The sequence below is a fragment of the Gopherus evgoodei genome, chromosome 5 (assembly GCF_007399415.2).
Source record: "Gopherus evgoodei ecotype Sinaloan lineage chromosome 5, rGopEvg1_v1.p, whole genome shotgun sequence".
Classification (NCBI taxonomy): domain Eukaryota; kingdom Metazoa; phylum Chordata; order Testudines; family Testudinidae; genus Gopherus; species Gopherus evgoodei.
In genome coordinates, this window is record NC_044326.1 from 109,218,676 (window position 1) to 109,243,244 (window position 24,569).

The 24,569-nt window shown below is 40.4% G+C and overlaps 1 protein-coding gene across 12 annotated transcripts in view; it reads right to left on the bottom strand.

Annotated features, from left to right (window-relative positions):
- EMCN (endomucin) overlaps positions 1-24,569 on the bottom strand; it is a 104,877-nt gene that overhangs the window by 20,213 nt on the left and 60,095 nt on the right. For 9 of the 12 annotated variants that reach the window (XR_004000732.1, XR_004000731.1, XR_004000735.1 and 6 more), the window contains 6 exons: positions 23,738-23,806; positions 12,165-12,194; positions 8,063-8,116; positions 6,116-6,211; positions 4,244-4,268; positions 3,326-3,387 (listed from right to left, as the gene is read on the bottom strand). Coding sequence is in view for 1 of the 12 variants with exons in the window: in XM_030565213.1 (XP_030421073.1) it covers positions 3,326-3,387; positions 4,244-4,268; positions 6,116-6,211; positions 8,063-8,116; positions 12,165-12,194; positions 23,738-23,806 (336 nt within the window). In the remaining 11 variants the exon portion in view is untranslated. The remainder of the gene's footprint in view (positions 1-3,325; positions 3,388-4,243; positions 4,269-6,115; positions 6,212-8,062; positions 8,117-12,164; positions 12,195-23,737; positions 23,807-24,569) is intronic. The other 3 variants (XR_004000734.1, XR_004000728.1, XR_004000733.1) reach the window with 2 other exon arrangements.

Sequence of the window (24,569 nt, forward strand, 5' to 3'; positions counted from 1 at the left end):
AACCTATTAGCGTGTGTGTAAGTTCTTTTCTTGTGTTTTAATATGTTTTTTCTGTGATGCTCTCACATGAATTTACATGCTTAGAAAGAACTGTGTGGTAACCTATAACTGTGGACAATTACACTGTTTATAGCCTCTGAGGAGAAAGCAAAATGCAGACGCAGGCCATTTAGGCAGCCTGGTAAAACACTCCATCACCAGGGAGAAAGATGTGAGTCTCTGCCCAAGAGAGTTGATGGCTGAGGAGCTGGGACCATAAACGTGGGTGCTGTTGTTGGATCACTGAGGGGGAATGCAGTTGCACTGTGACAGTTTACATTGCTCTAGAATAACTTTTTCACAATGTACTTGTTTTAAGTATACTCACTAACTTAGTCTGACATTCCATACATTTCTGTGTATCTGTGCTATTATGAAATGATTGTCTTTGGGCCCAAATCTGCAACCTGTATTCAAGTGAGTAAATCTTTCTTACATTAATAGATACTTTGAGGTGACTAGGACTTCTGTGAGTAAGGAGTATTTTCATCAGGTTTGTAATATGAATGGACCCTTTTTCAGATTTTAAAAAAAAATTAATTAAATTAAATCAAATCATTTTAAGAAACTTGGAAGAAAAATGCCCTTTATACCTGCGGATATGTGTTTAATTTCAGAATTTATTAAAATGTAGAATTTCATCAGTAAAAGAGTCAGGTGTATTAAATATGAATAGGATTAACTAGGGGGGAAATTCATGTTCCCTAAGTGGTTATGATTCATATCTTCCAAATATAGCAAACATACAGCATACCTCGGTAAAAGAGAATATTAAGCATTCTCTCCACAGAAGGAGTTCAGATAGCCAACTTGTGATCTAGAAGCTGATTAAAAAGACCTCAGGCCCCATCTTGTAAAACATGGGCACCTGATTCTCTTCTCATTTAACTGATTCAAAACAGGAGTAACCTACTGAAATCAATGGCGTTATTCCAGTGTTAAAATTGGTGAGAGGGAAGAATCAGGTCCTGTAGGTGTCCAAGAAATCTAGTAACTACCAGAAGCTTTATGCAGCTTTTTAAAGAAATACTGCAATTTTACAAACACACACACACCCCACTCCAATCCACTTAAAATACACCTATGATCTCAGTTTCTAATAATACATTTTAAAAAACCCCCAAGCAAGCCCTGGAATTCAATTTTATGTTTTCTAAAACCTGGATTCCATTTGTCTTGCAACAGCAGGCCAGGGTCAGTTAGAGAGTGAAGGAATGTGGCTCTGCAGCCAGCCTAGGATAAATGGGTACTGCTCCAGCCAGGCAAAGCATTTGGAGCCTGATCTCTTTGACTGCAACAGGCCAACGGGAGCGACGGGATTTGCAGTGCAGCCAGTAGACCGCAGACTGTACCACTCCTTTCTGCCATATGTGTGAGGTGGTTTGAGTTGGCTACCAGTCCCCAGAAGATCACATAGTATTTTGAGGAGAGGGCACAGCAGCTATGTAGCAGCCCCTAGAAACTGCCACTGAGGGGAAGCAGCCAGCCAGGACCCATTAAAGATTCCAGGAAGAGGAAGAAGGGTGGAGACTTGAGGAACTCTTTCCCTGCAGATTCGTGGTGGCGAGTGTCTACAGCTGCGGTGGGGAAGGACCTATGTAGGTCAGGAAGAGTCCTGTATTGGGATGGGGAGGGAGTGAAATCTCAAATCTCATGAAGACAGATGTTCTCATGAGAAGTTTTGCTTTTTTTGGTGCAGTAACTGGGATTCGGATTAGCATGGTCTGAGTCTTGATCTAAATCAGTATCTCTGTCCTTCTGCATTTAACAATATATTCTTGTAGCTCATAGTTCCACCCCAAGTTCTGTAGGGATTATTATTTCATTATGCTTAAAACAAGGAAGGTTTAATTCCTTTCACAAACATGATATATATTCTCTGTTTCCTCCTTCAGATTTTATGATGTCAATAATTTACAGTAAACAACATCAAGTTAGCGAGTGACAGAGTAAATTGTAATGTAAAGCCGTAATAAGGGCAGTATTTTGTAACAAAAGAGACTGTTGAGTGATAGAAGCAGAGCTGGGTGAATACTGCAAAAAAAGTAATTGCACACATTAATTCAAACCAAAAGTAGGAATTTTGGAGACAGTATTTGCAACTCCTTTTATTTGCTTTCTGCAAATACTCATAATCAGCCAAGTTTTGTTCACAAAAATATCTGCATAATGGGTCACACATGATTACACTCCTGGAAACGTTTCCTGGGTCATCTTAAAAGCCAAGGTCTTTGTGGGGATGAGAGTCAATACAATCAGAGTAGAAACATAGCTGACTGTACATAACTTGAACAGTAGATTATAAACAGCAAATACTAGAAGTATGTTAGCAAGCAGTTTGCAAGCAACCATTTGCTGAAGAATTGTGAATAATGAACAAAGTCTGTTCACAGATCATTTGCCAACAGAAAAAGGGGATTATTTATCAAATATGTTAATAGTTCACCCTGCTCTACATAAGAATGCAAGTCCCCCACATAAATAAATAAATAGATAGATAAAACAAAGACGTGTTCTTGTGAAGTCACAAGGATCAATTATCCAGACTTACTACATTTCCTTGATTTGGGCTTTTGTTAATGACTGGGGTTTAAAGGGACAACAAAAACTTTAAAAAATCATGTTTTAAAAATTAAATTTGAACAAATTTTGAAAAAAAAATTATTTTCACTATAATGTTTGGGTCTGATCCAAAGCCTATTAAAGAGACTCCCGTTGACTTCAGTGGGCTTTAGATCAGATCTTTTACGTCCATTTGGCATTTCTCTCAGCTGGGACAATGAGAATCAGTTAAGTCACCTTCTCAATGCTGCAATGCTTAGGCTGCAAATATTGCAGACCACTGTTTATTGAGTGGGACAGCTGCTCAGCAACCATTGTCCTTGAGTACTTGCATTTTAGGTCCTTATTCCATACGTGGCATCCTGCCAATGTGAAAGTACCTTCTGTCCACACCACTGGGTCAGTTGGAGTTCTACTCAGGGAAAATGGCTATTCCAGGGGAATACTGAACTTGCTCCTAGCATGGTGCAAATTCATAATACTAAATGTTATTATGATTGTTTCTAGGTTTAAGCTATAAACATAGCTTTAATCTCCTCAGACAAGCAATTTTTCCCCAACTGTCATTAAAGACAGAGTCTGCATTTACTTCAAGTCACTATTTGGCTGCTACTAAGGAATCATTTTGTGATTTTTTTAGGGGGCGGGGACAGCGTAAACATCAAGTGACATCCAAACTCCTCTTCTCCCCAGCCTTTTCGATCAAAGAAAAGCATCCACTTACCCGTCTCAGGAGAAGTTGTCTTTACAGAAAGAAGTTTGACACCCTCTTTATCTGTTGTGGCTCTGTTTTAGTTGGGAGACATTTGAACAGACAATTAGTATATGACTTCTGCATATTTGTCAGTGCAGAAAGTACTAAGGGTATGATCCTGTAACAGGATCCATCTTGGTGGATGTCATGTTGGGAATCCCCACTGACTTCAGTAGGGCTTTGCATGGATACAAAGATCTTCTTGCATCACTCTGATTGTAGGGCCTAAACCAACATTTCTCAAAGTGGGTGTGCAGAGGGGAGGGCTAATGGGAGAAGCTGCTGTGGGATGAGAGAAGCTTCCTTTTCTGCTCCTGCAATGTCTCTAATACACCTGGCCACAGAAGCAGCTCAGGCATACACGGCTACAGGTTCAAGAAGCAGCTCACCAGCCAAGCTTTGTGTTTCTTCACTCAAAACACAGTTCAGCTTCATGGATACACGTCTCGGTCCCACTGAGTCAGCAGTGGGCCCTCCAGCCATCCCAAGAAGCATGTACCCTGATGGATCTGTCTCAATTTTACTCTGTGGCAACACATGTACAGCTCATCGTGCAAATGCAATCTAATTGAATGGAAGTGAATTAGTGAGTTAGGGAATGGGGAGGAGAGCAAAAGAAAAAAAAATAAAAGAGAAACAAGAGAAAAAAGAAGGGAGATGGGAAAGAAAAGCAGAGAAAGAGGAAATGGACAGAAAAAAAGCAAAGTGGCACAACTGTGCCCTGAAATACACACTCTCAAAATGGTGTTTCCCCTTTTTGGGTATTTTTATGGGTGTTAACAGTTTATTATATTTCAATGGAGAAAATTAAGAACATTCAGAAATTGCTGCCTTCACAAGAGCCACGTGACTAGGCTTAAAGGACTGCAGGGGCATAGTTTAACTTACTGTTCAGTTCCAGTCTCTTGTCCCTCTGGAAGAAGAAACAAATGTGTTATTCTGATTGCCTAGATGTGGGCTAAATAACAAGCTGAAACACAGCCATGACTAGTATAGCCCTATTTTGAGATTTTGTAGCTCTGCATCAAATATTAATAAAATAATAAACAAACAGGAATAACAACTTGCACTTATCATGCAGGGTCACCATAATTTGTAAAGGTGGCTAAGTATAATTATCATAATTTTTACAGAAACTCAGGAACAAGGATTAAATGACTCACAAAAGATCACACAACAAGACCATGAAGCTAAAGGGAAATGCTGTATGGTTTTTCCTGTATCGATTGTCCAAGTTACAATCACTGCCCATCAAAGAATAATCTCAGTTTTCATGGGTTTGTTCCAGGTCTTGCAAGCTTAATTTTGCAGCCATGCCATATTTGGAACTCCCACTGTCCCCACACACCAATGACAGTTAGAGGCCTGAACTTATTGTTTGGGGCTTCTCATGTATCAGTATTTTCACATTGATCCTAATTTCACGGCGTTGGATCGACACAGAACATCAGAGTACAATGTGATGAACAGTATCATCATGGTGTGATTTGAGACACAAAAGTTTTCCCTTTCTTTTCATATCTGTAACATTCCAAAGTTACCATGTTGCAGTCTCTAGCCTTCTAGACAAGAAGTGGACACGGAAACAATGAATTATGCATGCTATGTATTCCACATTCTTTATTCTTGTCCTGTGGGTGGGTGGGTGGGCGAGGAGGGTTAGATTAGATATATTTCTACAGCACTGGTTTTAAGAGTGTGGACGTTTAGTGAGCCTAGAGGTAGGCAAATACTTCAAAAGATGTCCACAAATATTCATTACAATTTTAAAATGAATTTGCTTCGATTGAGTTTGTATTTGCAGGGGGAAAGGCAGAGAAATTCTCTCCACCTAAAATCTTCACTCCTTGGCAATGAAGATTCAGTAATTTTCCAGGCAAGGAATCATTTCCCTTCTATGTTTTTGCGGTCTGCATTGTCATTTTCAAAATTTATTACAACATGCTATTTACCTTGGCCTGTAGCTTCAAGGCTTTGTTATAACTCCACATTTCCAGCCCCCAGGAATTTCACAGCTAAATCCCTGCATAGAGCTCCCCGCTCTTGCCAGCTTGAAAGCAGAGAGACCACATTATGGATTCAAATTTGTCTCTCCTACTTAATAACACACTGCATTTGCCTCTGGCCCACTAAGCTCATTCCCCAATATGTTTGGCAAAATTAATGTAGTAAAGTTATTTCTCCCTGTGAGCCTCAATATTTTATGGGTAATACTGGAAATGGTGGCAGACTGCTCTGTCCAAATCACTGCTTATTGATGAAAATACTGTTTTCCCTGGGATTTTATGGTGGATAAGGGAAAATATAAACATGGGATCTCTCCAAAAAAAGGAAAAATCGATTTTTTCCTTTGTGCTTTGAACAGAGCTAAAATGAACACAGCTGATTTTAACAACAAATACAACTTATTTTGCCCCTTGCTTTTCCAAGCAATTTCTCTCTGCAGACTAGAGTCATTGACAGCGTCACCAGAGCTGGCTGTTAGGTAACTGCTAAAGAAGAGAGAGCATTAAACATATTGGATTTGTGTGTTCTACAACAGGTGTTGTTTCCTCCTGTACATATACCCCATAGTGATCTTAATAAAGAAGTGTTAATTCCTTTTTTGACTAAATATTTTCAAATCAGCATGGTTATCTCTCCGAATACAATAAAATTTGTATGCTAGGTCAGATTTTAATACAAACATTTGCAGTGTTCCTTTAATAAGGAGTAATATATCGAAGAGTTCCTGGCTGCAGAAAAATGTTCAACAAATACCTGTGGTTTTCCTCTGGCACATTCTGTACAAAGCCACCAGAATGAACACAGAAAGGGTTATTACTATCAAGGCAATCACAACTGGCAAAATAATATCTGCAAAAAGTGGAGAAAATTATTTTACCAACCACATTCCACAGGCATAACTTCAAACATATATAAACATCAAACAAATTAATCTCTTCTCTTAGCCCCTCCTCCATCAGTACAGCTGAAGCTATTAATTTCTCTTGAATCTTGTTACATTTGTTACTCCTCATGCATTCACTAGGTGTCAGCCTTGCAGCCTTTTTGAAAACCAGGCCTTTAGGCAACAAAGAAAGATTTAGTGGCTTTCTCCCCCATCCCTGATCATTTTGGAGTCTTTGTCTTAAATATCAGACTCCTAACAGTACAGAGTGTATTCACATGCACATGTCTTTAGGCCATTAAGGTTATAATTTCTCGCCATGTGGGAATACTCTAATCATGATAAAAATACAAAATGTTCACCTTGAGAGTTAATAGCCCCAATATACATTTTCAGCACCCATGTTCCAGGAACAATTTAAAAAAAAAATCATGTACTGCAAACCAAGGCAGATTTGAAATTCAGTGACTAAAGTGATTATTTCTTTTTTAATATGGTAATCACAGAAAGACATGTAGGAGTTACACAGTTTAGTAATATTCTGCACAATACCTATGACCAGAGATACAAAAAGAAAGATTTCTTTTAAAAATGAGGCAGTTTGTCTCCTTTTATTATTTCCCACCATCTGTTGTTTCCTGACAGGTATTTCCCAGCCAAGTAGTAAGAATGTGTACAAGGAAAGATTTATGTAATAAGAGACACTTGCTGAAAAATGGCCCTGTTTCTCTCTAATTATAATTTTTCATGGCTCCATCCTTCACATTCAAGTTTAACAGGCTAGCCTGGTGGCCTAAAAGAGGGTTCTCTGCCCTGCAACGTGGGAGATTTTCAGACATACACTAGCACTCCCCAAGCTGATAGAGCACTGCATCAATTCAACAGCAACCTTCTCTCACTGTTTAAACAGTGGTATTTTCTGGATTCTGGGAAACTTAGCTTTATTTCCCAGACCACCGCCAGCTTTCTCCAGTCTAAGAGTGATGAAGAAGCAATAGATTCAGACTCTGGGGAAGAGCAGTGGGGGGATACATTGCATTATTCAATAGCAGTGTTTCTGACAGGTGAAGCACTAGCAGTGATACTACCTGGATCCAAAGGAAGAGCTGATCTAGATAAAAAAAGATGGTGGCCACTTAGAAGGACCTCCATGGTAGGGGGATAAAATGGGGAAATAGAATCTTCATAGCTCCACCAAGGATGGAGTTGATCCTTTCCAAAAAGTTTCTTGAGGTGATTTAAAATATAGCTACATCTGCACTGGAGCTAAGTTTAGATCTTAGAGAAAACTGAATATGCATATAGCTGAGCAACTATTAAGAAGAGTAATAGAAAACAGACCTGCAATAACACTTCCTCACAAGATGTACATGTGTTTTAACATATACAAGAAAGGGAGTAGCACCCTCAGACCAACTGCTTGAAGAAGTTTGGAGAATGCAACCTAGGACTGCACACATTTACCCTGTGCCTTGACTGGCTCTCTCAGTGCCAAATTAAAGGCATGTGAAAGGCAAGCAATTTAGTCCTGCAATTCCCCAGGTCACTTTTTCACTCATGTCCCATTGCCTTCAGTTCATGGGAATAATTGCGCAGCTCTGACTTGAGAGTAGTGTTAGCTCAGTGCCCATTAAGCCTTGCTTCTCTATGAGTAAAGCCTTATAACAGAGACAGTTCAATCGGTTTCGTAATGGGGCCCATAATCCAGGAAGGACTGAGATAAGGCTTCTTGTTTCATTGCTGTTCACTCACCTAAAACCAAACAGTTTCTACCAGCAAATTCTAAAGACAGAGAATGAAGAAACATATGTACTCACTGGAATATTGGTCATTATCCGCTTGTTTGTCATTGCTACCAGGACTGCCAGGACCTATTGGCAAAGAAACTAATTATCTCTCAGGTTAATTCAGACCTTGTTTTATAATAGCACCCCCTTTTTAATTTTATGCAACCAGTCCTGGAACAGGAGCACAGCTCCTTCCCTCCCGCCCCACCACTGACATATGTATTCTATAGAGAAGGTATCATTTGGGCTGACAAATTGCTTTGGTGACTTGGGCTCTGCAATGGGGAGGAGTCTAGCTGAGGGGAATCTGCTGTGGGCTAGGAGAAAATACTCATCAGGAATGTGCACTGTGAATGTAGCATAGCATCCAGCCCTGGGACCATCTGCGTGCTCTCTCTCTCTCTCTCTCTCTCTCTCACACACACACACACACACACACACACACACACACACACACACACACACCCAGCCCTGGGACCATCTGCGTGCTCTCTCTCTCTTTCTCTCTCTCTCTCTCTCTCTCTCTCACACACACACACACACACACACACACACACACACACACACACACACACTCTGAGTGTGCATGCCATACTGTTTTCAATGTTAGGAAGTTCCAGTACTGTTCAGTGTTTCGGTACACATATTTCCTGCCATGCAAAAAAAATAAATAAATAAAATTTTGGGTGAAGATTAGATGTGCATCGAAAAGAGCAACGATGATAAGTCAGACTAAAAGAATCCACAGGCAGAAACCAACAGGCTGAAAGTTCAGAACTTTAAACCACTTTCTTGAGAGTCAAGCGTTTTCATGGGAGATGAATGCTCTCTCTACTGTGTTTATAGACAGAAATGGTTGGTTAGTTTAATCAGCACTAGGAGTTCTCTAGGGATTTTCCAGGATCTGTTTTCTAAGCACTGTTTTCTACCTTTGGGCACTAATCTGAATTGGAGTCAGCTATCAATTACCAAAGTAGTTTATTACCTCACTGCAGAAAGGTTAAAGAAAAACAAAATCACTGAATTTGAAAGAAAAAGCGAACACTTGTGCTTCCGTGCTTACATTTCACTGCACACATGACTACATTGTTTAAAAAAGGAGGTCTGAGTCACACAAGCCGTGGTATTGTGCACCTAGAACTGCGTGTCCAATTACTGCAACTGAGCATACAAACTGAGCAAATGCCCTGTCTAAAAAAAGTGTTAGATGCCTAACAATAATAAAATAATAGCAGGACCGCCCAGAAGACTCAGGGGTCCTGGGGCAAAGCAATTTCAGGGGCCCCTTTGATAAAAAAAAAGTTGCAATACTGTAGAATACTATATTCTCATGGGGGCCCCTGTGAGGCATGCAGCCTGGGGCAAATTGCCCCACCTGCCCATAGTAAGGCATAGTATTTACATACAGATACAATATAAGAAATAGCTCTTCTATAATGGAGTAAAAAAAAGAGAAAGGTGGATTCAAGAGAGCTAATAGCACATAGAGTCATAGAGCTGAAGGCCAGAAAGGACCAATAGATAGACTCATTTGTATATCACAGGCCACCAACATCACCCTCACACTAAACCGAACAACCAAAAGTAAACCAAGGTATTACACAGCTCACAGGAGACTAGCCTATTATGTGCCACAGGCAGAGTATATAGTAGTGTTATGTATAATACATAGTATAGTTATTACTTTTTTATGTATGTTATGGTAGCCCCTAGAGGCTCCATTCAAGATGGAGTCCCACTGTACTACAGACTGCGCACGCACAACACACAGACACACACACACGAGTAGCCATCTCAAAGTGCTTATAATCTAAATAGAGTGAGAAAAAGGAAAGCCCCATTTTACAGATGGAAATTGAGGCACACACAGAGATTAAGTCACTTTCCCAAGGTTGGAGGAAATCCGTGGTAGAGCCAGAAATTGAACTCAAAGCTCCTGAGGCCCAGTCCAGTGCCTTAAACTCTAGACTATCATTTTCTTATACTGGTACTGTAAACATGTAGGGATAGCAAATAATTGTAATAACAAACTGAGCGTGAAACCCAGCTAAGCCTTAGAGCAGGGGTCAGCAACCTTTCAGACGTGGTGTGCCGAGTCTTAATTTATTCACTCTAATTTAAGGTTTTGCGTGCCAGTAATATATTTTGAAGTTTTTAGAAGGTCTCTTTCTATAAGTCTATAATATATAACTAAACTATTGTTATATGTAAAGTAAATAAGGTTTTAAAAATGTTTAAGAAGCTTGATTTAAAACAAAATTAAACTGCAGAGCCCCATGGACCAGTGGCCAGGACTCAAGCAGTTAAGGCAGTGGTAGGCAACCTATGGCACGCGTGCCATAGGTTGCCTACCCCTGCCTTAAAGCATGGGCTGTCCCTTACTGTATTAATTTCAAACTCAAGGCCAATCTTGAGGGAAGCTTCAGTTTTTAATCTATTCTTCTTAGGTTGCCATAACCGTGTGTTCAGCTATAAAATAGTACCTTGCCTACAGCTGAAGAGGAGGAGAAGGGATTGGATTGCTTCTTTACAGGCTTGCTGGATATTACAGGTTTGTTGCATTTTTCAGATAACTTGAAACAACAGGTATTCACAGGAATGTTTATCATGCAACATGTCTGGTTGGCAGCTACACTGGGAGTCATGAGATCTGGATTTTATTTCAGGCTCTGCTACTGATTGGCTGTGTGACCTTGGGAAAGTCACAATCTCACTGTTTCCCTTCCTATCCTATTTCTGCCTTGTCTCGGATTTTAAGATCTTTGTGGCAGGGATTATTGCTTACTATGTACTGGTACAGTGCTTAGCACAATGGGGCCGTGATTTAAGTGCTATAATATAATATAGATAATCATCATCCAAGGTCCTTATCTCTGCAAAGTTCAAGTTACCTCTTCTGGGGTGTCTGTCTGCTTGAAAATGAAAATGCAGGAATGGAATTCATAAGCCATCATAAAGAGCCTGAGATAATTCTAATAACTTTCATAATTCAGTGCTATCTCTTCAGATTTCTCAGAGGAATATTATCAAAACATTCATTACATTTCCTGTACTTGCTATAGCACGAATTAGGCAAGCAAACAGAAAGCACAAATTCAACTTATCATGGATACTTTTTAAATCCAGTAACAGAAACAAATTAAACAGAAAAGCTTGTCACAATAAACGTGGTCTCAGAACTCGGCATGCGTGTTCTCAGGTGTGAAGCTAAGGATTTTCATTCATTTTTGTGTTTTCTTCTAGCTCACTTCATTAAATGATGCATAGTAACACGCACTTATGTGACTGACTGAAGAATAAACCATTTACAGTACCAGTAGGATAAATCACATGGCATTATATATATATGAAACTCTCAATGAGAACTGCAACAGTTAAAAGGGATCTCTATTAAGAGGCTAAAATGGGTAAAGGAATACAAACTTGTACTCAATTATCAGTTTTATTAGCTAAAATTCTCCCCTATACCAGGCCCACCCACCTATACTCCTCGTCTGAATGTGAATTTGGAAGATGTTTAACAAACACAAAATGATCTATGCAAGTCTTGGAGTATGGGGAGAGGGTTAGTCCTCCTGGTTGCAGGAGGGGAAGTTCTAGAAAGAGCTGGAAGAGACAAAAGAACAGCATACAGAAGAGCCTGCTCTTTGATAACTCCAAAGAGCGGTCGAAAGGACAATACCAGCTGAGCGCTGGCACAGAAAACCGTTGCCCCCTGAGACCTGCCAGTACTTGCTAATTAAAAGAAAAGTGATACAAGAATTAACAGTGACTATAATAAGAATCTTAGAATATCTTGGCAAATATTTTATTCTTGTATCAATTTTCCACTGCAACCTAATCTCTCTTTAGCCTTTTTAGAGAGCTTTAATTTTGTGCCTGTACCCTGTATGTTTTCAGTGTCTCCTGCTGCAATATTATGTTCAGTTGAATTATCAGGAGAAACTATTTCTTACAGCAACAAATATATGTCTCCTCTCCATTTTAGTGCTATACTTTGAACTCATTCTCTCTCCCTGGAGCTTCCTGGTGTCCTTTATATGTATGATTCCTCTTTCATTCTGTTCTCCCCTCCCTGCATTCAATTCCCTTTAATGAACGTGTAAGGACTAGGTTCTTTTCTCACTCTTACTTGGTGTTAATGGTGATTTCCAGTGTGAGCCTACAAAAAAAAGACAAAAAGAACACTATGGTTAGCAGTTGCTTTAAGATTAGTGGCATCGTGCTGTGCGGATACTTGGAGGAAACTGCTTGCATGCCTTAGAAACTATTAAACTCCAAAAGCTGGTGTTGCTTTAAAGAATTTGAAACATACTTTGTTTGAAAAAGTTTTGCACTTAAAATCTCTTTGTTATATGATGGAGGAACAGGCTTTAAATTGAATGTCCATCCCAGCTGCAGTGAACATTTTTCACTAAGGGTGGCAAAGCTTTTTTGCATGATGCTTAGAAAGCTACAACTGGAAAGATATTAAATCAGTAGGACTTATTCATGAGGCGCTAGATAGCCACTTATTCAGTGAATTGCATGGGAGTGAGCTACAGAGTAACTGGAGTAGGCTTTCCCAGTATTGCATTGCTATTTTTGAAGCATCATGGGTGCATGTCACCATGCATCACTGTAGTAACACAAAGCAGTGCTGAGATGTAAGGCTCTGGCTACTTTGTGACTCTCTTCGATTCTGTTCAACATGATAGCTTCTCTCTTTCCAGGCTCAGCAAAAGAAGCTCTGGTCAGACCAATGGATTCTACAAAGAATACATTTGCGTACCCGACGATACAAGGGGGTAGGTATGATTACCCTAAGGATGAAATTCACCCTGTGCAGAGAGCCAGCACCAGGCCTATTTTGAGGATTTTAGTACATAGGCTTTGGGTTCATCCATGTACAGGTTGTGAATTTCAACCTTTTGTTTTAAGAGAGTTTAGATCCCGAGCGCAAAGTTATTCAGAATACATTGAGGGTAGAATTACCCTGTTACAACCTGTCTTTTAGGTTAAGTCTGTATTGCAACAGAATACACTGGAGCGGTAGCAAAAAAGGGGGAAGCAAAAAATAAAAGCATGTACATTTGAAAAAGAACAGTATCTAAATAGAAAACAAATAGCCCTTATCTTCACTTTTGTCCCCCATTTCTTCCTCTATGTTTCTGCTACCTACAATCTGCGCAGTGAAACTTTTAGAAACAGCAGTACTTGCCTGTCCTGGACCCAGCGACTCTGCTTTCTAGCCATGTTATGAACAAACAGAGATCTCTCCTGCACGGTATGGAGCTGCTGAGCGCTTTCAGTCTGCTCTGCTCCTCAGAAGATTTAGCCCTCCAATTTGTTTTTAGAAGATAATATTAGGCACTGTGTACAATGAAGTTTCTTTTTTAAAAAAAAAGAAAACATAGTTCTAATTGCTTAATCTTAGCCTAAGAGCAAGAGTAGTAAGAGTTTAATCATGTTCTCAGTGATGTAAGAGCTCCTGTCCACCTCTGATCATCTCATGTGACCATATTGCTGTAACCCTTTTTCCTCCTTGCCCCATTCTCTCCATAACTGCCAACTGACTCCTAGCTGGTGTGATAATAACATATCTCCTACACTTATGGGACTGGGTGGGGGTGGAAGTGACCTTGCACAGCATCAGCAGGATCAGAGAAGCGTAAATCCACTGGTGCTATGTGCCGTTTGGTTGTAGCCAAGGGCCTGTTTGCTGCAACTAATATATTCCGAAAAAGTTCTGAGACTAGAACTTGAGTACGTGCCTTTCAGTAGATAGCTGGCATTTAACTGGCAAACATCTTAAGTGTCTTCAATGCCTCATTGTGACAGGTAACTAGTTACTTCAGACCCTCAAGTGTCACAAACCCTTTAAAAATGAATATTCATTAACTAGCTTAGTGATTTTTGGCTAGTAGTCTGCAGAGCAGCAGGAGTAACGTGCATCATTAATGAAGAAGAAATGGACCTAATGCTTACTAACCTATTACTGTCAGATGCAACATTTACTCCAGTAATTGTGTGGTACAGTAATTCCTATTCTTGTTAGAACGCTGCTGTGCCATGTCTAGACTAGAACATCTTTGGAAATTAAGGCGGCTTGTGAATATTTCAGATTTGGAGCCATGGATTGTCATCACATCCAAGAGTGGTCTTTATGATACACTGTTAAACTCTCTCACATGTGCATTGTGAAAGTCAATGGGAGTTGGGCACCAAACTCCTCTTTGAAACTCTCCCCTTTTATATATTGTTAGTGGAATGCTGACCCTTTAGTGTGACAGAGGCTTCCCGAGCATGGGCTAGCTGACTGTGACTATTTCTATCTGGTGTGCACCTCACTGTCATCATCCTTGTCTTGGTGGTCTCCAAACTGACTTATTGAAAGGGGGCTACCTTTAATGAATATTCAGAAGCTACAGATGGTGCAGGACACAAGGCTTGATAAATTAGTGGTGTGAAAAACAACAACCAGTCCTCGCTTACAGACAGCCCCCTCAACCTGAAGCAAATACTCACCAGCCACTACACACCACACAACAGAAACACTAACCCAGGAACCAGTCCCTGTAACAAACTGCGTTGCTCATTCTGTCTACATATCTATTAAAGGGACACCATCGTAGGACCAAACCACATCAGCCACACCATCAGGGGCTCATTCACCTGCACATCTACCAATATGATATATGTCATCATGAGCCAGCAATGCCCCTCTGTCAGGTACATTGGCCAAACCGGACAATAAATAAATGGACACAAATCTGACATCAGGAATCATAACATTCAAAAACCAGTGGGAGAACACTTCACTCTCCCTGGACACTAAATAATAGACTTAAAAGTGGCAATTCTTCAACAACAAAACTTCAAAAACAGACTTCAGTGAGAAATGGCAGAGCGGGAATTAATTTGCAAACAGGACACCATTAAATTAGGCCTGAATAAAGACTGGGAGTGGATGGGTCACTACAAAAAGTAATTTTTCCTCTGCTGATACTCACACCTTCTTGTCAGCTGTTGGAAATGGGCAAGGTCCACCCTGATTGCATTGGCCTCGATAGCACTACAAAAGTAATTTTCCCTCTCTTGATGTTCACCCCTTCTTGTCAACTGTTAAGAATAGGCCACTTCCACCTTAACTGAATCAGCCTTGTTAGCACTGACGGCCCTCCTTCCCATCCATCACATGGTATGGCAACTCTCATCTTTTCATGTGCTGTGTATTTATACTGCCTACCGTATTTTTCACTCCATGCATCTGACGAAGTGGGTTTTAGCCTACGAAAGCTTATGCCCAAATAAATTTGTTAGTCTCTAAGGTGCCACAAGGACTCCTCGTTGTTTTAACAACCAGATAGCAGCTGTTCTCCAAAGCTTGTAGAAGCTTCCAGTTTGCACCTGGGTTCAATTCAAGGTGTTAATTTTGATCATGAAAGTCCTACATGAGTTTGGCCTGGCTGCCTTAGAATCTGCCTCTTTCCACATGTGCTACCCTAGCCGTTGAGAGGAGCTAGGATGTTTTTGCTAACAGCCTCTAACTGGTGCGCTCTCAGCTCTGGAATTCTCTTCCTCCACTTGTCTGACAGCTCTGGAATTCTCTTCCTCCACTTGTCTGACTAAACAATTTTGTGTTTAGTGAAAGGCCTGTCTATTTTCTTAGGGCTCTTTCTTTGCAGGGTGATAGTGAGGACTGCAGTTCTCTGATTTTATCCTGGAGGAATCTGTAAGGAGAGGTAGACTACAACTCTGCAAGAGAGACTGGCATGTGATCTGCACTCCAGCTCTTCTGGATGGTGAAGCAGCCCAAATGCTGCTTGAGGGAAAGCTGCCATAATTCAGAGCAACCTTCTGGCTACTCTAAATGATACCAAGGGCTAAATCAGCCCCTGGAGCAGACCAGAACCCTGGAGGTGTGTAAAGACACTTTCAGGGCCAGCTCCAGGGTTTTGCTGCCCCAAGCAGCCAAAAAAAGAAACCCCAAAAAACAAAAACACCCCCCTCCGCGATCGTGATCATGATCTGCGGCAATTCAGTGGGAGGTCCTTCGCTCCAAGAGGGAGTGAGAGACCCTCCACCGAATTGCCACCAAATACCTGAAAGTGCTGCCCCGCCTCAGAGTTGCCACCTCAAGCACCTGCTTGATAAGCTGGTGCCTGGAGCCGGCCCTGGTCACTTTTGCCCATGTGCTGGCCCTCTGCATAATGGTGAATTACTCCAAGTGTAATCTTGAACAGTTCACTCATCCTCTGGTGTCCTACACTGCCCCTCTATAAAATGCAGATGTTACTTACCATACAAGCATACTTACCATACCTAACGTCTGAAACACTGCATAAGTGCTATTGGTTATAAACATTAGTATTACTAGCCAGAATATGCTCACTAAAACATAGAATGACTGCTGTTGTGTGTTTGTCTCTACACCACAAATGTAGTATGAAGGAATCATATGGGAAGAGTGGGATCAAAATAAACACACAGATCTACCTACATATTACCTGTCCCCAAACCCTACTTTAAAAGAACATTACTAAAGTTACAAAGTCAAGCACACAGGAGTCAGGAAATGCAACCTTAATTTGGCCTTCTTGTACATAAGCAGTTTTTGTGTGTAATTTCATAGGTTTTTAAAAAAGCAAATTGAAAAAAAGAGAAATCCCATCACGTGGCCTCATATTGACACCCACAGGGTTCAGCAGAAGGGTTGAAACCTTGAGATTCATCACAAAGAACTCTGCTGCATGCTGCCCGGGCACCAGGCGCTATCTATTTAGCTTAACACAGAGATGGTTAAGGGGTGACTTGATTACAGTCTGGTAAGTATTTACCTAGGAAACAAATATTTAACAATGGGCTCTTCAGTTTACCAAAGAAAGTTATAACTTGATCTAATGGCTGGAAGTTGAAAGTAGACATATTCAGCCTGGAAGATATATTTAAAAAAAAAAGAGCTTAATTAACCATTGGAACAACTTATCAAGGGTTGTGGTGGATTCTCCATCACTGGCAATTTTTAAATCGAGATGTTTTTCTAAGAGACACACTCTTGGAATTATTGTGGAGGAAGTTCTTTGATCTGTGCTATGTTGGAGGTCAGACTAGATAATCACAATGGTCCCTTCTGGCTTTGGAATCTATGAATAATGCACACTGCTGTTCTGACAGATCTCTGGTCACTTTGAAGACAGACAGTGAAGGGCATTAGAGGACTCAAACTATTTAAAGGGATACTACCCACTTTAGCAGACCACCTTAGCCAGGGATTACAAAAATCACCTAACTCATGACCATTATTATGAAGTATCTTTTCCAGATGTGATCTGCATTCTACCAAAAATAGAAAAGAGAAAACAGAGAATAGTGAAGAGAAGGGAAAAAAAAAAAAGAATTGGGATCTGGGATCCCTACCCTCTCTCTTTTCCTTCCATCTCCAGTCAAACAACTGGCTTGTTTGTTCTGGAGGTGGCTCAGCAGTGGTATATAAACCCACATGTTCAAGGTGGCCAAAGCAGTAGATGTTTTCAGTTTGTATTCTCTAAATATCCAGTCAACAGACAGGTGTTTGGAGGGGTTATGCACAGCTGTTTTACAGAAAGAGAGATGGGAAGAAAGGCAGGAGTAAGATACTGTAGTTGTTCTGTCTGTTCCTAGTCAACCTCATCCTTTGGGGCTGTAAGTTAGAGGGGCAGATGCTCTGTATAAATAATCTGGGAAGACGTCCAGATTCATCATTGAAAAGTGAAGTGTACAACATTGGCTGCGCTAAATCCTTGTTGGGTGGTGAGCAAAACAATTTTTTTGGCACAACTGACTACAGTTTGGTTTGAAAATACCTGACTCAATCAATTCAGAGATGGTTAGAAGATTGACAGATGGTGAAAGAGACCAATAACTAACCTCCTTCCATTGTATTCTCAAAGGTCCTCTAACTAAATAGCCTCAATAGCCTGTAGTTTACTACTTCAATTTTGGAGGGCAGCCACATGAAACTGATACACAAGCAAAACAAATGCTTAAAATACAAACCTGACAGATTTCTCAGAGGGGATTATTGCAATATAAATCAGAGTAGAACAGAGAGACTTATAAATTCCTCATTGGACTGACCATACTTTTCTGTCTAGATCTATAATTATGTAAAACAAAACCCTGCTACATTTGACATATCCCAATCTCCTCAATTGATCGTCACATGCATCTTGTTGCTCAGAAGTTGCAGCCACTGCAGTAGCATTACGATAAAGACTCTGATAAGAGTTTTTATATAGTAGCTTGCTTGTGTACATGAAGGATCAAACCCCTGTGGCCTCACTCACATGAGTTATCCTGTTGGTTTTAGGGAGATTACTCCTGTGATTTAAGTGAGTGGGATTTGGTCTGATCTGTACAATGAAGGTACTCATAGTTGTAAGGGGTCAATTCATTTGACTATATCTTAAATCAGCCTATAGTAGGGATCACTTAATTCTAACACCCTGCTTGGTGGATCTACCCTCATATTGCCTTAACCTACAGAGTCCATGAGTCCTTCAGGAACCATCTCATGCATCCCTTGTTGTTTAAATCAAAAAATAAAATGGCACGCTATCTGGTATTGCTCATATTCAATTGGATTCTAATTCACCCCATAAATATCCTTCATCTGTTTAAAAAACAGAAGAATGATTAGCAGTATGTGCTTATTTGCTCAGCTGGAGGCATCTCAGAATGTACCATTTGTCTATTAGTATGTATATTATGAGGAAGGGTTAAAGTAAGGTGAATGTGTGCGTGAGTGGGGGGGCAAGAGTGGAGCTTGCTCTCTTTTGCTAAAAGCCATGGGGAGCTCCCCTTCCTCTTGCTGGCTTGGGTAAACAGAACTATCACAGAGCCCTCATACTCCTGGGTTGGCTGTTTCAATCTACTTTAATCACTGCATTACAGTATTATTGGTCTCTGATATTCCCTGAAGTTCTTATATAGGCTCCCCCCCTCATTTCAGCTGCTTTCCAGCTCTCTCAGATGTGCCTCCCACTGCCTAAGCTTTCTGGGAGAGCTGGCTGGAAGCTGTGAAGAAAATGTAGTTTCTGCAAAAATACTTTCAACAGGAAAATTTCAAGTTTGCGGAAGTTGGTTCCATTTCCTGTTGGGAAAAATCAAAACAACAAATATTTTGTTTCAAGCTGAGTAAAGCTAAATCAAACTATTTTGGTTGGTCAAACCAAATCTCAATATTTTATTTTGGATCAATTTGATATTATGTTTGTCCACTTGAACTGCCCGTTCTCCTGGGCTGGACTACATTGCTCACGATGCACTGCAGTCTCCCATACATTTGAACTGCAACAATACATTATGGGAGATATAGTCCAACCAGAGAGTCTGGCCCCTATTGGAGAATGGGGGCCTGAAGCCTTATATCACTGGAAATGGAGATCCCCAGCTTCTCAATGAGATACACAGCATTTGTTTTAGCTCTAGATAATGAACTGTAAATTCATATGATTGTTAAAGCTATTTAACGGTTTCTGTTTAGTCTTTGATCTCTGAATAATTGGATTCATGGTAACTTTATAGGAGGAGAACTACAAAAACAACCAGTAACATTTCTAAAAAAGCTCTAAAACCTACACACAGTGTATGATGAGATGGGGTCGTATGAAGGTTTTACTGGTACTTGTTCACTAGTGGCTTTGCCACTCATGGGTATGTAGCTGTAGGGGGGGAGTATTGCCTCTTCGAGACTAAAGGAGTCCCCAGAGCCATATCTCATTGAGGTGATTCTTCTGCAAACAGAAGCAAGAGACAAAGGTGTGATTGGAAAAGTAATTCCAAGGTGGCTACTAACTTTAGGTAGGGCCCAATAAAGGAGTCTTAAATGTGGAAGGGGCAAGACGCCTTTCTCTCTCAGCCAGACAGCTGGAATCCTGGGAAAGGTAGTCCCCAGGCTGATGGGGGACATGAGGCTTCACAGCAGAGTAGCAAAGCAAAGTTTTCTGTGTTTACAAAAACCAAAAAAAGAATAAAACTTTCCTCACAAACTTTACTATAGAACATAATTGTATAAATAATTTAATACACCCCAGCATCTATCAATCCATTGTTTCAATTTCATTTCAACATGTAGAATTTACCTGTGTTACTTAAAAAAAAATCAAATACCCTTAATTTAAAAATGGTGATTTACTTGTATTGCATTATATCAAAGTTGAAGATTACATATGGGGCATGACACATTTGCCAAAGGCTGTCAAGCAAACCAGTATATCAGAATAATTTCCAACAATGTATGTGCCTTGTGGCTTTTGTCCCAAACCCACTGAAATTAATGAAGACTCCCAGGGATTTCAATGGACCTTGGATAAGGTCCTTTAAAAATGACCAAAAACATCCTTGCTAAGAGGCTGATGATTATACATTTTCTTTACTTAGCGACTAAGTAAATATTTCATTGTATAGAAACATTGGACAAGATGAAGTACTGTGTTTACACTCCAGTTTTATATCTGTGTATAAGACAGGAATAATGCAGTGGTGAATGAAGTTCATCATGTTTAATCTAATCACATCAAAGAACTACAATGGGCCCATAACTTAGTTTCATGCTCAGCTGATGCATCTCTCTCAACAGATATACTTTATAGGACTCCAGCCAGAGAATAAGCCATTTGTGGGAGATCTCAAAGGTGTTAGCTACTCTTCCTGGCAAATACTACCACTTCTCCATCTCTAGCCAAAGTTCAAGATTTCATCCACATTTTGTTGCAATTTGAAAATCCAGTGTCACTTTCCAGTTTTCATTATCAGTTTGCCATCATATTTAATAAAGTTTTATCAGCTGCTCAAAGGATAGGACTTTCCCATCTCCAAGGAAAGAAAATAAGTGGTGGCTTTTGCATCTTACTCTGCAGTAGGTACTATGGAAAGCAAGCAGCAGTGATCTCCAAAGCTACAGCTAAACAGCTTTTAGCAGATCAGTTCATAGCATCCATGTATGTGGTGATCCATCTGCTTTGAACAGCTACTGAAGGGTTGCTGAGATCTGAAACATATGCATCTGTGTTAAGCTGGAGCTCACATCAGTTGTTATATTTCTATTAGTCAATGGAGCCTAGGGCGCTTTCTTACTCTATTCTTGGAGAATCTAGTCTGAGTTAGAACCATTTTCTGCCAGAAGTGTATAAGGCTAGGTAATAGTGTCTGCTCGCTTCTAAGAGAGCTGATTTTGAACTGTGCTGACAGCTGCTACAGACAGCAATCTGGATTGATCTTGGATTCTTCTATAATTTTTTTCTTCATTAAACTTTGGTGTTAAAGTTTGTGGGCCATATTTTCGTCTTAATTTACATGCAAGCAAAACCATCATCTTTAGTGGATTTGTACAGGGTATAAATGATAGCAAAATTTGGACCAGTAGGCATTAAAAGAAACCCAAATAGGTAGTTTGTGATTCCTCAACAGACAGTAGAGGTAAACCAGACAGAAACATTGGACTCACCAGATCATAACAAACCACTGTCCATCTAGTCTGTCCTCTACCTTCAGCCATGGCCAGTACCTAATGATTCAAAGATGAAACCTCTACACCAGCCAGTTGTACCAAGTGGCTCATGTGCTGTTGGGGTTACAGTGACATGGAGTCCACTTGCCCATTTAGCTAAGGGTGGCTCCAGGGCCCACACACAGTTGTAATCCCACAGGGATCACATGTTCCAAGAGTCACCTCACTACTGGCAACAACCCAGGTCTAAGTATTCTACTCATATTTAGTTGCTGTGAGAACAGATTGTTCTGGGGAACATGTATATTCCACAGTGGAGGATCAGTGAGATAACATAATTTTCATTTATCTTTTTTGATACAATTTATTCAGCATGGGCAAAATTCATTCCTGTACAGAGGAATGGCCAAGGTACTGTTATGAACTGGGTGAAACGGAGTTAAAAGCTCCTTGAGACTGGGCATGAACACACCTTTCAATTACCAATACTGTCAGGATAAGTTAATTACAAGCCCCTCCACCCAAGACAAAAGTGGTTCTCATCCTGCCCAAGAGTTTTGGGCAGAGGTGTTTTGCTGAGCATTGTCTGGGTAAGTGTGTGTGCGTGTTGGGTCAGGGTGAAGGGGAAAGGCAGAACATGCAGAAACACAGAGGAGAGAGAGAGACAGAGACACACACACACACACTCAGGGGCAGACCACAAAAGTCACTGTAGGTGCAGCTGAAAGCACAGCATGGGACCCTGGAAAAAACCTGGGGGGAGGTTATTTGGGTCAGCAGTGCTGCCAGAAAAGAAGCTTGGGCCTGTAAGCAATAGAAACTATTTCTTGTTACTTTGATTCCTCCTGCATTCAGAAACACAGGACTTTGTACATTCTTGGTAGATAAAACTGCATCAAAGAAATACCTGAGGGTATGTATATATTTAAAACACTGCAGCTGCACTGCTGTAGTGCTTCAGCATTGACGCTACTTACGCTGATGGGAGGGGTATTTGCATTGGCATAGGTAATTCCCCTCCCCGAGAGGTGGTAGCTAGGACAACGGAAGAATTCTTCTGTTCATCTAGCACTGTCTACACTGGGGTCATCTAGCTATATTTTTCAGGGGCAAGAATTTTTCCCACCCCTGAAAGATGTAGCTATGCCGATGTAAATTCCTAATGTAGATCAGGCTTAATGTGTCACCAATTTTAACTCTGAACTGGAACGACCTATTAGACCCTGAGTTTTTGGCTAGCTGCTCAGGTCAGAAGTAGGGATGTAAAATATCAAATGGTTAAACTGTTATCTGGTAAGTATTAGTCTAACCATTAACTCACCCTAATTGTTAAACCCCGGTGTGCCGGTTGGAGGGGCCTCAGCCCTTTAATCGGTTAGCTAGTTAAATGATATAATTTTTACCTTTTAAACAGTTAAATATTGTTTAAATAGCTACATCCCTAGTCAGAAGGGGTACTTATGCCTTACTTAAAACCTGATGTAAAGCCCACTGCAGTTATTTAGAAAGAAACCCATTAACTTCAGTGGGCTTTGGATCAGACCCTTAAGCCTATACTGAGGGCTGAAGTGGGCACGAAGTTATTCACAGGCCCTCTGCGCTGGACCCAACGTGAGCCTAAAGAGGCAACCTAATGAGGAGATTCTCTTAATTCGATCTGTAATTTCCTTTACAGTTAAATCTCAACAGCTGATTTGGGGCCTGCAGTAATATCTAAGCCTTGTGTCTAATACAAAGTATTTGGATCTCCTAAGTAGATGGAGCAGTTCTTGTGCCAATCCTCTAAAGAAGCTGACTCATTCAGATATAGCCAGTGCTTATAAATGGAAGAGCTGCACTGAGCCTGCTAGAGATTTGAATTTTGATAAAACCCATAACTCAGATCTATAAGAGACTTAATTTGATGTAAGAAGTAGAAGGAGAAAGTGTAAATCTGAGATCTCTGCTTATTACAAAGCCAGTGTTCTGTAATAAAATCCCCTGCTGGTTCCTCTTGGGCACTCAGCGATCCAGATCCACCCTTCCCACTGACACATCACTGCAGTAATTCATCATGTGCTTATTCTGCCAGCTGCAGAAAAGATTTCTGCATGCTTAACAGGAGGAGGCTGAATTCACAGCAAAGCATCACAGCAGAGAAAGCAGGTTGCTGCTGTAAAACAGAGTCACATCATCGTTTAATGGGTCTGTTGTCAACAGCTGATTATAAATAAGCTTTTAAAGGGATGCCTTACCAGCCGTCATCCAAGTGGAGTCTGATGCTGCCGTCACAGAACTCCTTGGCAGTGGTTCAGTTTTCCCTGCTGATATTTTGGTAGGATAAATGACAGTATGTTAACCACTGTTCTCAACACATATTTGTCAAAGGAATAATCAGCAGGAAAGCAAGGGGGAAAACTGGAGCTGTTCTGTAAATCTGCTGTCTGAGCATCAGGTTTTGCCTACTACTTGTGTCCAATAGCCCTTCATTTCTTTTAATGAACTGAAATTTTACATATATCCTCTCTTGATCTCAGGGTGAATTACCACTTATCTTATATATAATCCACATACATTTCAGTTTTTCCACATAGTGCATTTAATTTCCCTCCCCGCAGGCTGCTAGCTAACTAGTTTTGATATTAGAACCACATCAATAAGCCAAAAATGATTGTGAAGTGCAGAGAACATCAAAACCAAAATTATCTGTGTGTAAAAAATTATGTATAGTCAACCATCTTAGCAATTCATAGACACACTTCAAAAATTGAGGCTACTTTGGCTAAGCATCTTTCAGGCCAAAAGAAAGTGTGCATTTCCAGTCAAAATCTTTCTATTTCCCGTAAGAGATTTTAAGTGGAAAACGAAGTGATTTCTGTGGAGCTTACACCTTACACATACACACACACACACACAGAGGACCATATTTTAAACTAGGATTCACTCAGGTCTGTAATTTTGCACCTATAGTCAATAGCATATGCAGCTGATTGCAGATATGAATAAAACCCAGGTCTTATCAGCACAACTCAAAAGCACGTTATAAAGTCTGCCAGCATCATTATTCCCATTTAACAGATGGGGAAT